This window comes from Nannobrachium achirus, assembly GCF_963921795.1.
Source record: "Nannobrachium achirus genome assembly, chromosome: 7".
Taxonomy (NCBI): domain Eukaryota; kingdom Metazoa; phylum Chordata; class Actinopteri; order Myctophiformes; family Myctophidae; genus Nannobrachium; species Nannobrachium achirus.
The window spans coordinates 57,526,836-57,539,537 of record NC_137816.1 but is presented as its reverse complement, the minus strand read 5'-3'; the positions used below and the strand labels follow the sequence as shown (position 1 = coordinate 57,539,537).

The following is a 12,702-nucleotide window of genomic DNA, read 5'->3' as shown; positions in this document are numbered from 1 at the left end:
TTTTATCATTTTTCCTAAGTGCAGGAACTACGCAAAGTGTTATTGTAAGGCAGTATAATAACCTTGGGGTAGTTGGAAATAAATTGTTCCATCACAGTAGAATTGCACCCACATTTTGTCCAAATCCTGCTGGAATGTACAAATAAACTCAGTGTTCATTTATACATTTCCAGTGAGTTTACAAAGTGCATTACAGAAGTTTAATGTCTTCGCCCTGTTTTCCCCCAGTCACAATTTGGTAGGTGGCGCTAGAGAACGAAGTTGTGGAGCTGATGGGAACTGGATGGGCAGATTTGGAAGATGTGAAGGTTGGTAATCAAAATACACTTGAATAAGATCATAACGTTAAATTATGTCTGAGTTTCTCCATTCTGATGTATTATTTTTCATTCTACAGTGGTTAAATGTGGAAAGCCAGATGACATTTTAAACGGCAAATACAGTCCAGTGCGAGAAGATTATGGTTATGGCTTTGTTGTGACATACACATGTGATGAGAGTTTCACACTCGTTGGACCGATGTCGTTAGACTGTCAAACTGATGGGCAGTTCCATCCTGCACCTCCAACATGTAGAGGTAAGTTTCAGTGTTGTTTTCAACCATTCCTCAAACACTTGTTTCAATATTTCCCTTTCGCAAACAACTATTATAAGTAATTATAATTAATATTTTCTAAAGCCTTCTAATTTAATTAACTATTACTCTCAATGTGTCCCCTTTTTTGCCATTCTTAAAAAATATTTTTTCTTTGTTCTCACAGCGATTGAATGTGAAGCTATGGGCCCTATTTCGTCCATGCATTTCCCCTTTTGTCTTTGTCTTTTTTTTCTATTTTGAAAAATATTTTAAAAAAGGCAAAGAAGTTTAGGGATATGGTGTAAGGCATGGAAGAAAATATACCTTAATGTTTTTGCTCCTGTCTGTCCAAATCTCCGCTAATATGATGTTATGATCCTCCTGACTGATCTGTACAATGCTCATCTTTTACAGACATTGAACAAATAAGTCATAGTCGTATGACGGTGCTGAACGGTGAAAACAGTCGGTATTCAGGCTCACAACATGTCGCAGTATGTAATGTGTTGTGAGCTTGTAGATTGGCTATTTTATTTTTAGAATATTTGAGATTCTATTCATGTTCATGACGATAGATTTTTGATATATTGTGATGCCCTGAGCAGTATTGTGCCAGTTGTGCATCCCCGGCCAGAGCAGTAGAATTTTGCTTAGACAAGCATGAGACCTGGGTTTGAATCCCATGAAACTTGACACATTTCCTCTTCAACTTAACATGTATCCTTTTTTTTATAGCTCAAGACTGTCCCCGACCCCAAAATGGACCTACTAAGGCAGTTTTGATTAGCGCCGACATCGTCAAAGATACGTTTCCAAATGGAGCTACCGCTACCTGGGAGTGTGAGGCTGGCTATTCAATAGTGGGGGGCAATCCGAGACAAAGATGCAGCGCTGGAACCTGGGATCCTGCTATTGTGACACTGCAATGCGACAGTAAATATTTATACGTTTTATTCTTAAACATGCTATTTGTAGTAAAAAACAGAAGTAATCATCTCAAGGACACCTGATCTAGAAACTGAGAAAATGACCTCTCTTATCTTGGTTTGAGACCCAGACGTGTGAGAACTCTGAAATGTATTTAAGGACACTTAATCACAGCTTATCACCCAATGACACTTGCAACCATATTCTATAAAATAATTTTCAATGCTTTTCTTAATGGATTTCTCCTACTAAGATTTGTTATTGTTATTATTATTATTTGTTTTTTTCAGGGAGAACTTGTGGCTCAATTCCGAAACCGGATAATGGAAGAATAGATTATCCTGAAGGGAGTCAGTTTGGTGACACAGCTGTGATAATCTGCAATCCTGGGTTAGTGATGACTTGATGCTTCCATCAATCGTGTTTCTGTTTCATAATCTTGATCAATGACATTTCAGATGTTCATGTTTGGCAATTTGGGGTATATTCAAAGCACATTTTTCTCTATGGACTTGCACACCGGTCACGCTTTGCAATACAAACCCCCAAATCAATCCTCCAGTTCTAGGTAACACAGAAGGGGGGAACCTTTTTTTATTTTCCACACAACTCTTCTAAGTTATATTAATGACATAGTTCAATATTGAAAATGGGGGGTTTTCCCCTTTAAAGACATTTTTATCATTTTGCCTAAGTGCAGGAACTTTATGCAAAGTGTTATTGTAAGGCAGTATAATAACCTTGGGGTAGTTGGAAATAAATTGTCCCATCACAGTAGAATTGCACCCACATTTTGTCCAAATCCTGCTGGAATGTACAAATAAACTCAGTGTTCATTCATACATTTCCAGTGAGTTTACAAAGTGCATTACAGAAGTTTAATGTCTTCGCCCTGTTTTCCCCCAGTCACAATTTGGTAGGTGGCGCTAGAGAACGAAGTTGTGGAGCTGATGGGAACTGGATGGGCAGATTTGGAAGATGTGAAGGTTGGTAATCAAAATACACTTGGATAAGATCATAACGTTAAATTATGTCTGAGTTTCTCCATTCTGCTGTATTATTTTTTCATTCTACAGTGGTTAAATGTGGAAAGCCAGATGACATTTTAAACGGCAAATACGGTCCAGTGTGAGAAGATTATGATTATGGCTTTGTTGTGACATACACATGTGATGAGAATTTCACACTCGTTGGACCGAGGTCGTTAGAACTGTCAAACTGATGGGCGTCCTCCCGTCCCCACGGGAGGACGCAGGTGCAATGCTAACCTGCCGACGCATGTGAAAGCTAACCTGGTGAAATGCTAACCTTCGTCCGCTCGTGGGGACGCGACTCCGTGTCGGGGACGCAAGAAGAGATCGCTCAAGCTGCTTATGGATTCCACTGTTGATTATCTTTTCTTGGTTTTTGATCGTTTGTAAAATGTCCTAAAGAGAAATTTAGTTAGACACTCGACGAGGACATGCTGTGATAGGGCAGTCGTCGCTTTGACTGGAAGTTCTTTGTTGTGTGTGACTTCTGTTTTGTGGGAGGAAGGGGCGGTCCCCTTCAAGAATTTATAGAGGGTATGCGCGTGACATCACTGTTGCTGGAAGTTATGTGGGAACACGCCTACTGATTGGCAAAAAACTAATTTCTGCCATTGACAGCCCATACATCCAAACTGAAAAGTCCTATCTGATTGTATTAAACAAAGTTAACTCACCAACATTGCGGCTGTACTGAAAGCTTGAATTGTCCTCTTTCTATCTGCAAAGTTTTTGTTTCATAAAAATCCACCATAGACATGTTATGAGCTACTATCTGTCAAGACATTCTGTGCAGGTTTTTATTTTTCCAAGTGTCAGAGTTTGGAAGCACTCGTTTTCAACAACACAACATCCTGCTGCCTCCTGCATTATGTGCAAATTAGAAACAGATGGTATGCAGGGCCGTTGATTGATTTGCAACTAGCTCTTCCAAACTCCAATGCTCCATGCTGCTGAATGTTTTGCCACTCATACATGGCCTACATGCCACTCATACATGGCCTACTTGTGCACAAGGGGCAATTTGGCACTTCGACAGAGTGCAGTTCTAGTTTTGTCTTTCATGTTGGGACACATGGATTAACTCCTTTCGTGCTCCTTCTGTGCTTTAATTGTATCATTTTATATTGTATCCTATTGTACTAGTTCCTCACCTGTCTCCTCACCCCTCATCTGTCTCCTCACCTGTCCCTATTGTAACTTATGCCTTGATATTATGACCTCACCCTTCGCCCCTCTCTATTTGGTGACGGTCATACACGGCCCGTGGCCGCGATTGGCTACGGGCGCACAGGCAGAGATTTGGCTAATTTATAGGTAGGTAGGGTAAATGGTAAATGGTGCATTTTATATAGCGCTTTTAATCCAAAGCGCTTTACATAGATTGTGCATTACATTCACCCATTCACGCACACATTCATACACCGGTGGCGGAGGAAGCCATGCAAGGCACCAACCTACTCACCGGAGGCAATTAGGGGTTCAGAGTCTTGCCCAAGGACCCTTCGACATTAACTCAGGGGGAGCCCGGATTCGAACTGGGAACCCTTCGGGATTTATACCCTTCGTGCTCTAATACCAGTTTCTCTACCCCTGAGCTATGCCGCCCCCTAGGGTACTGTAGGTAGGTACGTAGATAGATAGATAGATAGATAGCTAGATAGATAGATAGATTATTCCATCTGTCAACTTCTGCATAATGTTTTGCAACTCATATCTCTGCTATACAGAAACAACCACAGAGATACAAACAACAGCTGCCACTACACCTGTTACTACACCTGTTACTACACCTGTTACTACACCAGGTGAGTGCATAAAAGAAAAGATGCAGCTGCAGCAATACACACTTTTCTAGTTTAAACTTTGCTGTAAATCACAGTCAAATGACATCCCTGAAGGCCTCTTTTGAAACATGCTATGCTCCTGTCTCTGCAGCTTGTACCCCAGACACCAGGGCCGACATCGTCTTCTTGGTGGACAGCTCCTCGAGCATCGGCGAAATCAACTTCCTAATGATGAATCGGTTCCTCCAAAGCTTCATCGAAGGCCTGGACATTGGTTCAGATAAAGTACGCGTTGGCCTGGCACAGTACAGTCACAAGACATATCAGGAGTTCCTACTGAAGGATCACACCGACAAAAGGTCTCTAGTAGAGCGAGTGGACATACTCCTCTACCGAGGCGGAGGCACCTTCACAGGCAAGGGCATCAAGTTCCTGCAGAGTCACTACTTCACGAAGGAGGCCGGAAGCCGTGCTGACGAGGGGGTAGCTCAGGTGCTTGTGTTGATCACAGATGGGGCCTCACAAGATGACGTTGTGGTGCCGTCCCTGGCCTTGAGGAACCAGGGAGTCATCATGTTTGCCATTGGAGTGGGGAACTATAACTATTATGAACTGGAGTCCATCGCCAGCCAGCCTCATATTATTGAACTTGATAGCTACCAGGCTCTGCAAGGAGTGAAGGACGTTCTGCTTCACATTGTGTGTGGCTCCGTTTCTGAACCGGTGACTACTCCTGCCCCAAACTCAGACCGACCTGGTAAGTTATTGTCTCCGCCTGGCCGAGACTATGGGCCCTAGTTTCCTTACCCCTTAAAACTAAACTTCTTTGCCTTTTTTGACTATTTTGAAAAACATTTTTAAATAGTTCAAATAGCTGATCTACAAGCTCACAATGTGTCGATTGGCCATTTGAAGTACCGGTATTTTAAAAATAGTAAAAGAAAGTCAAAGAAGTTTAGGGATAAACCTTTTTTAGGCATGGACATACCGTAATTGCTGTACTGTAGGTAGGTACGTAGATAGATAGATAGATAGATAGATAGATAGATAGATAGATAGATAGATTATTCCATCTGTCAACTTCTGCATAATGTTTTGCAACTCATATCTCTGCTATACAGAAACAACCACAGAGATACAAACAACAGCTGCCACTACACCTGTTACTACACCTGTTACTACACCTGTTACTACACCAGGTGAGTGCATAAAAGAAAAGATGCAGCTGCAAAGAAGTTTAGGGATAAACCTTTTTTAGGCATGGACATACCGTAATTGCTGGACTATAAGCCGCACCTGAATATAAGCCGCACCAGCTAAATTTCGAACAAAAAACAAATGTTTACATATATAAGCCGCACCTGACTATAAGCTGCAGGTGTCCTTCCTGCTTCCTGCTAGAGTGCCCCTGGTGGCCGTTAGCTGTAAAAATCTATATGTAAATCCTTGTTAAAGACCATTGTAAAATGAACTAACTGGCCGTTAGCTGTAAAAATCTCTATATAAGCCGCACCGTTGTATAAGCTGCAGGGTTCAAAACCTGGGAAAAAAGACGCAGCTTAATAGTCCGGCAATTACGGTAAATATGTATGTTTTCGCCCCTGTCTGTCCGTGTGTAATTCCGTCTGTGAGCAGTGAATCTCCGCTAATATGACGTGATGAGCCTCTTGACATCTTTTACATCCATTCAAAAAATAAGCCATCGTATAATAACGGTGTTGCTGAATGGTGAAAACGGCCTGTATGCAAGATCACAACATGTTGCAATATATGTAATGCGTTGTGAGCTTGTAGATTGGCTATTTTTGAGAATGTTTGAGAAGTAGGGAAGCCAGCTTGGAAGTGATTCAGTGTCCGTTGGTAATGCAAGTTGCTGTTTTGCCTCTTCATTCTCTGTGCAGCCATTCGTTGCCCAGTGATAAAAGCAAGAGACACCGTTCAAATGTTTGGACACCTCGAGGAGGCAACTTCTGGTCATATTCTCCGCTTTAGTTGCAAGTCACTGGATGAGTTTCTGGACGGACCAAAGATGATCTACTGTGATAAAAATGGACGTTGGAGTGGCAGAGTTCCATCATGCATACCTGGTACGTACTGTAGTAGGCTTTAGTCTTTTTTTTTTTTAAATATATTTGTATTGTTTTTTTTACATACATAAAAACATAAAGACACTCACTTTTTACATACATGTACATGTATGTTGACTTGAAATATTTAATCTACCAACTTCAGTCCAAATGAACCTCATTTCTTTGCTATACTGGAACAGACAATGAGCTACAAACAACTGCTGCAACAACACCTGATACTACACCTGATACTACACCTGTTACTACACCTGATACTACACCTGATACTACACCAGGTGAGTGCATAAAGGATACAGTGGCTGCTGAAGCACTGGTGCACAAACTGTGGCTCTAGAAAAAAATATTTAGTAATATTTTTGAGAGGTGCTCCAACATCTGGCTTTGTCCGGGCTCTGAAGCGTGGCCTACATCTTGGCACAAAGTGCTCAAAGTTTCTTGTAGGCCCAAGGTCACATTGGCCAAGCTTCACGAGACGCTTAATGAAATTATTTTAACTCATAAATGGCACTGCTCACTTTACACTAGGAGCTGTATTTTGATTGTCTTACAGTAAGTACCAGCTCTTATGCCTCAACTTAAAGGCCTATCCATACTGTCTCTGACCACCAAACCATTCGTCAGAGAGTTCCGACTTTCTGACGTGCAGCTTTCCGAACCCTAATTTGGGGTAATGCCTTTCAGAAGATGTGAGTGACGTCATTTGACAGTTTCCGACAAAAAGTTAGGTGGTCGGAGACAGTATGGACAGGCCTTTAAGTTAAAGCATAATGCTGCATTCACACTGAGAGAAGCCAAGCTAATGGTTTGCTTGGTAATTCAATGTAATCTCTATGCAAACCAGCTTTAGAAATTTCCAAGCTTTTTTTCCAGCTTGGAAATTTTAAAAGCTGGTTTGCATAGAGAATGCATTGAATTACCAAGCAAAACCATTAACTTGGCTTTTCTGTATGTGAATGAGGCATAAGAGCTGGTACTTAAGACAATCAAAATGCCCATGGTGTGATTTTTTTATGTTCCTGTCTGTCCCTTCGTGCATTTGTGCTTGTGCACTGTCTATGAGCATCTTATGTTCCCTGAAGGACCCTCTCTTGTCTCCCTGCTCTGCAGTATGTGCCCCAGACACCAGGGCCGACATCGTCTTCTTGGTGGACAGTTCCACCACGGGCATCGGCACGGCCAAAATCCGGGCGATCAAACGCTTCCTCCACAGTTCCGTCGAAGACCTGGACATTGGTTCGGATAAAGTACGCGTTGGCCTGGCACAGTACAGTCACAAGACATATCAGGAGTTCCTACTGAAGGATTACACCGACAAAAGGTCTGTAGTAGAGCGAGTGGACAGTCTCCTCTACCGAGGCGGAGGCACCTTCACGGGCGAGGGCATCAAGTTCCTGCAGAGTCACTACTTCACGAAGGAGGCTGGAAGCCGTGCTGACGAGGGGGTAGCTCAGGTCGTTGTGTTGATCACAGACGGGCCCTCAGAAGATGACGTTGTGGGACCGTCCCTGGCCTTGAGGGACCAGGGAGTTATCATGTTTGCCATCGGAGTGGGGGACTACTATGATGAGGATCAACTCAAGTCCATCGTCAGCCAGCCTCATGAACAGTTTCTGATCAAAGTTGATAGCTACCAGAATCTGCAGGGAGTGAAGGAGAGGCTGTGTACTCTCATCCGTGATTCTACCCAAGTCCCAGAGCGACCTGGTAAGTTATTTTTTAATTTTCTGTAGAAAAGAAAAAAAGACAATTAATGTCAGTTTCTGAAGTGAATCATTTCTCTATTCAGAGACCACTGTTCACTGCAGCGAGAGCACCATGACAGTGGTGGTGAAGAAGAACAACCTCGTCCGACGCAACGAGCACAAATTACACCTTGCTGCCTTCAACCATCCATCCTGCAGCCTGACAACTCACTCCAACCACACCCACCTGGTCGCTGTCATCCCACTCAACACCTGCGGGACCACGCTAGAGGTATGTGGCATTAATCATGCGAATAAGAGTGATAAGTGGGCGACCTACTGTACAGTTTGTTTCTAATACCGGACATACAGTAGATTGAAGGTTTCATTTCTATTTGAATAACATACATTGATTGTTTGTTTGATTGATTGATTGATTGATTGATTGATTGATTGATTGATCAATTTATCAATGTATCGATTGATTGATTGATTGATTGATTGATTGAATACTTTATTAGCAGTTTGCATAGGACAAGCACAGGTAATAAAAGCACAGTAAAGTTCAGATACAAGGTCTACCAATAGGATTTAAACCCAAGAATTGGGGTCCTATATATTGTACTCAATTAAACATTAAATGACAGAAATATACATAGAACATCATGTAACAAGTCAGAAATCAGAAATATGGACCTGATTTGTGGAGCCGCCTCTGGTGTTGTGATTGTGGACGTTTTGAAAGTATTTTTTACATTACCCCAGAGCTGCGGACTCGAGACTTGCAACTCGGAGTCATCAGATTTTAGAGGTGACTCAGACTAGACATACTGAATAGAAGTGACCTGGGCTAGGCGCTCGGACGGTGCAATGGTAAAGTCCCTGCCTGATGAAAATAAAGAACATTAAAAAAAATGGACAAGGCAGAGTCTTGCCAAGGACACATTTGTCCGTGTACGGACAAATTGATGACCCCTGCTCACTTCTCACTGGGTGTGATTTTTTTAACTTTCAGGAGCTTGAGGAGAGCCTGGTCTTCAGCAATGTGATCACGTCTGCTGTCAGCAGTGAAGCCGTGGAGGGGAAATGTGACGTCCAGGTGTCGTTCTCCTGCGTCTATCCCAGAAGGACCTCTCTGAAGGCGGGGACGCTGAAGAACAAAAGCCCCTGCGCCGTTAGTGAGAAAGCTTATGGTGCCTTCAGCCTGCACCTTGAATTCTACCAGAGTGACCGATTCAGGTAAAGGCTCATTAACAGTGGTGTAAAGTATCTAAGTAGATTTACTTAAGTACTGTACTTAAGTACAATTTTGACGTATTTGTACTTTACTTGAGTATTTCCAATTTCCAATACTTAATTCTCTCCTACTCCCAGTGGCGTCAGTTCAGAAAAAGCTAAGGTATGGCAACATGACTGGTGTCGCGCGCGTGCAAGACACCAGTCATGTTGCCTTACCTTAGCAACAGGAATGATGAATTTAATTTAAGAATTAAAATGTATTTTTCCCCCTGTAGCCAAGGTATGGTAGCTGCCATAGCTTGCCATACCCAATTGATGCCAACACTTTCATACTTTTACTCAAGTACATTTTTAATTCCTGACTTTTACGTAGTTTAAGTATTTCTATACTGCAGTATTGATACTTTTACTAGAGTAAAAAATGTGAGGACTTTTTCCACCACTGCTCATTAACCTCACATCACCAGACTCTCCACCGCAGTAACCTCGCCTCACCAGGCTTTCTGCTGGGAGAAAGCCTGGTCTTCGTTTACAAAACAGGTCGTTTGATCCGGTCTAGACCGGATGGGCTCCTACATCATTTTGTATTCAAAACGGACTACACTTTGGCAGGAAACACCAAACCGGAAACAGTGTCAACCCAGTTAGCGCATGCGTAGTCTCGCGGAGTTACCTCCCTAACGGCGAGTAATGGAAACGGGCATTACCGTTCAAGAAAATATATTTTAAAATGTCATTTCTGCTAAGCAGCAAGCTAAACATGCTTATATGATTTTTATTTATATAATGATAAATGTGTGCGATGTGAGACTGAAACGGAAGTGACGAGGAGGCTTCACTTCCGCTTCATCTCGCACTCATCGTTTCTATTTCCCTTTACCAGACTGTATGCCGGGAGCATTTGACCAAATCGCGGAGGCAACAGTCTGGCCATGCGAGACTAGCGCATGCGCAAGTAGGGGTTAAAACTGTTTCCGGTTTGGTGTTTCCTGCCAAAATGTAGTCCGTTTTGACTACAGAATTACGTAGGATCCCATCCGCTCCCGACCGGATCAAAAGCCCGAAATTGGAAGCCAGCCCAGGCTACCACCGCAGAGGAAAGCCTGTATTCGTTGTAAACCAGTCTGATCCGTCTGATCCGGTTAAAAATTAAAAAGAATAAATAAAAATTGGTTCTGGTTGGCGTCGTATTGTTTTTGTACCCCACATTCACGCTACGCTACGAGTTAGAATAAAAGATGAACATACCAAACCATTATTATAGTAAAATAAACTAAACGATTATACCAATTTAAACCAATTGTAAACTAGGGGAACCATTTTGGCAGTGCACGGCAACGGTGGTTCCGATTGGTGGTTCCGGCCGCCTGATAACTACGAAATTACGTAAAAACTACAAAACCCTACAGAAACCTGAAAATGGTATTGATCACAGGCTATAGGTGGGTCTGAAAAAACATTGCTTGTTTTCTTAGCGATTCTTTTGCTATGGATTATGTTTTTAATTAATCGAATAGGCAAATCGAGAAGCATGTTTATTTTTATTTTATTTTTTTACATTCAGCAATTAATTAAAATACTTTCCCTACAGTGTTAACAGTGTTAATTTTGTTAACTAAGACTAAAAGACTAAAATACTAAGTTTTTGATATTTAGTCGACTAAGACTAAATAGAGAGTAAACAATTTTAGATGACTAAATAGGATAACAACTAAATGGTGTGTTATTCAAAAGACTAAGACCAAATTTGAATTTGCTGGCATGACTAAAACTAAAAGACTATGTTTTTGATATTTGATTGACTAAGACTAGACTAACACCAAACAATTTCAGATGTCTAAAATAGTACTAAAACTAAATGGTGTGTGATTCATATGAGACTAAATAAGAATTAGCCGTCAAAATGTATCTGGATTAAGAGACTGCTAAATGCCTAGATTGTAAATAGTTAAATGATGTTAGATCTAACTAGATTGGTCGGTTAAATAGTTAAATGATGTAAGAACTAACTGTATTGGTCTGTCTTTCCTAGTTAAATGATGTGAACTAACTGGATTGGTTGGTCCTTCCAGACACCAGATTGTAAATAGTTAAATAATGTAAGAACTAACTGGATTGGTTGGTTAATAGTTAAATGTTGTAAGAACTAACTGGATTGGTTGGTTAAATAGTTAAATGATGTAAGATCTAACCTGATTGGTGGGTCCTTCCAGACACAAGAAACATCCCAGCTTGGGCGTGTCCCTGAAGGAGAGGATCTACGTGCAGGTTGAGACCACGCCTCCCATCCCCGGAACACAGCTCTTTGTGGAGTCCTGCAAGGCCACGCCCCATGATGACAGCCCTGCCCACACCATCATCCAAAATGGGTATTGATTGATTGAAAACTTTATTAACATGCTCATTAAAGGAGTAGTTCACAACCAAAATGACTTTTTTTCTATTGATTACTCACGCCAGGGAGACTTGAGTTTAATAATATTTTTTGATTTTTTGTCGCATTCCTAAGACAATAATTTGATTATAATAAATGTTCCCCCTTTGATTCCGGATGGGGATCCAAATGCATTGACTATCCATGTAGTCGGAGTAATGATTGTATCGTTTCATCACCAGGTGTGTGACGGACGAGACTGTGCAGATCTACAGCAGCCCCAGCAAGTCTCAGTTCAGATTTGGAATGGAGGCTCATCCTGACTCCTTCAGAGAGCACGAGGAGGTAAAGGAATCATCAGTCTTTATGTCATCACTGGTGGGAATTAATAGTGTAGGCTATACGGTATGTGCGTTGGCTCTCGCCAACGTGCCTGGCACTTTGGCTGACTGGTCAGCGTGCATACCTGGCAAATCGGGGTCCCGGGTTCGCCTCCCGGCCGTGACGCTACATTGGTGGCAGCGGTACAGAGGGGAAGTATTCATCCCCGGCGGCGGTGTAGACCTGTCCGGTTATTAGTCGACGACTGTTCCCCCCTGAGTTGCGTTTGAACCCCCCGGTTTCAAAGTCGATCTTAGATCCTGGCCGGCGCGCGTGGTCGCGCTTCCAGGTAGAGGGGACGACTGTAGGCTATACGGCAGAGCCCTGCAACGGGTGGGGTACCCGTGGGTACCCGACGGGTACCCGTGTTTGACGGGCGGGTACGGGCGGAATATATTCAACTATAAATGTGCGGGTACGGGGACGGGCGGTGCGCGACTAAACACGGGCGGGTAACGGGCGGATGACATTTTACTGTGAAAATCAGACAACTGTTTCTGCCTAAAACAACGTCACAAGAGCGCACACATGCAGTGAGCAGCAGGACGACAGAACCATGGCATGCATAGCCTACAGCACTGTTTCCACCTAAACGTCAAGTCACACACATGGAGCGG

At 42.5% G+C, this 12,702-nt stretch overlaps 1 protein-coding gene across 3 annotated transcripts in view; it reads left to right on the top strand.

The window, feature by feature from the left end:
- LOC308288546 (collagen alpha-3(VI) chain-like) overlaps positions 1 to 12,702 on the top strand; it is a 43,501-nt gene that overhangs the window by 25,682 nt on the left and 5,117 nt on the right. For 2 of the 3 annotated variants that reach the window (XM_080730009.1, XM_080730008.1), the window contains 15 exons: positions 229 to 308; positions 398 to 577; positions 1,313 to 1,510; positions 1,795 to 1,894; positions 2,411 to 2,490; positions 4,263 to 4,340; positions 4,471 to 5,076; positions 5,441 to 5,518; positions 6,221 to 6,406; positions 6,589 to 6,684; positions 7,517 to 8,113; positions 8,196 to 8,383; positions 9,107 to 9,330; positions 11,544 to 11,699; positions 11,947 to 12,049. In XM_080730009.1, the coding sequence (XP_080586135.1) occupies positions 229 to 308; positions 398 to 577; positions 1,313 to 1,510; positions 1,795 to 1,894; positions 2,411 to 2,490; positions 4,263 to 4,340; positions 4,471 to 5,076; positions 5,441 to 5,518; positions 6,221 to 6,406; positions 6,589 to 6,684; positions 7,517 to 8,113; positions 8,196 to 8,383; positions 9,107 to 9,330; positions 11,544 to 11,699; positions 11,947 to 12,049 (2,950 nt within the window). The remainder of the gene's footprint in view (positions 1 to 228; positions 309 to 397; positions 578 to 1,312; positions 1,511 to 1,794; positions 1,895 to 2,410; positions 2,491 to 4,262; positions 4,341 to 4,470; positions 5,077 to 5,440; positions 5,519 to 6,220; positions 6,407 to 6,588; positions 6,685 to 7,516; positions 8,114 to 8,195; positions 8,384 to 9,106; positions 9,331 to 11,543; positions 11,700 to 11,946; positions 12,050 to 12,702) is intronic. The other variant, XM_080730010.1, reaches the window with a different exon arrangement.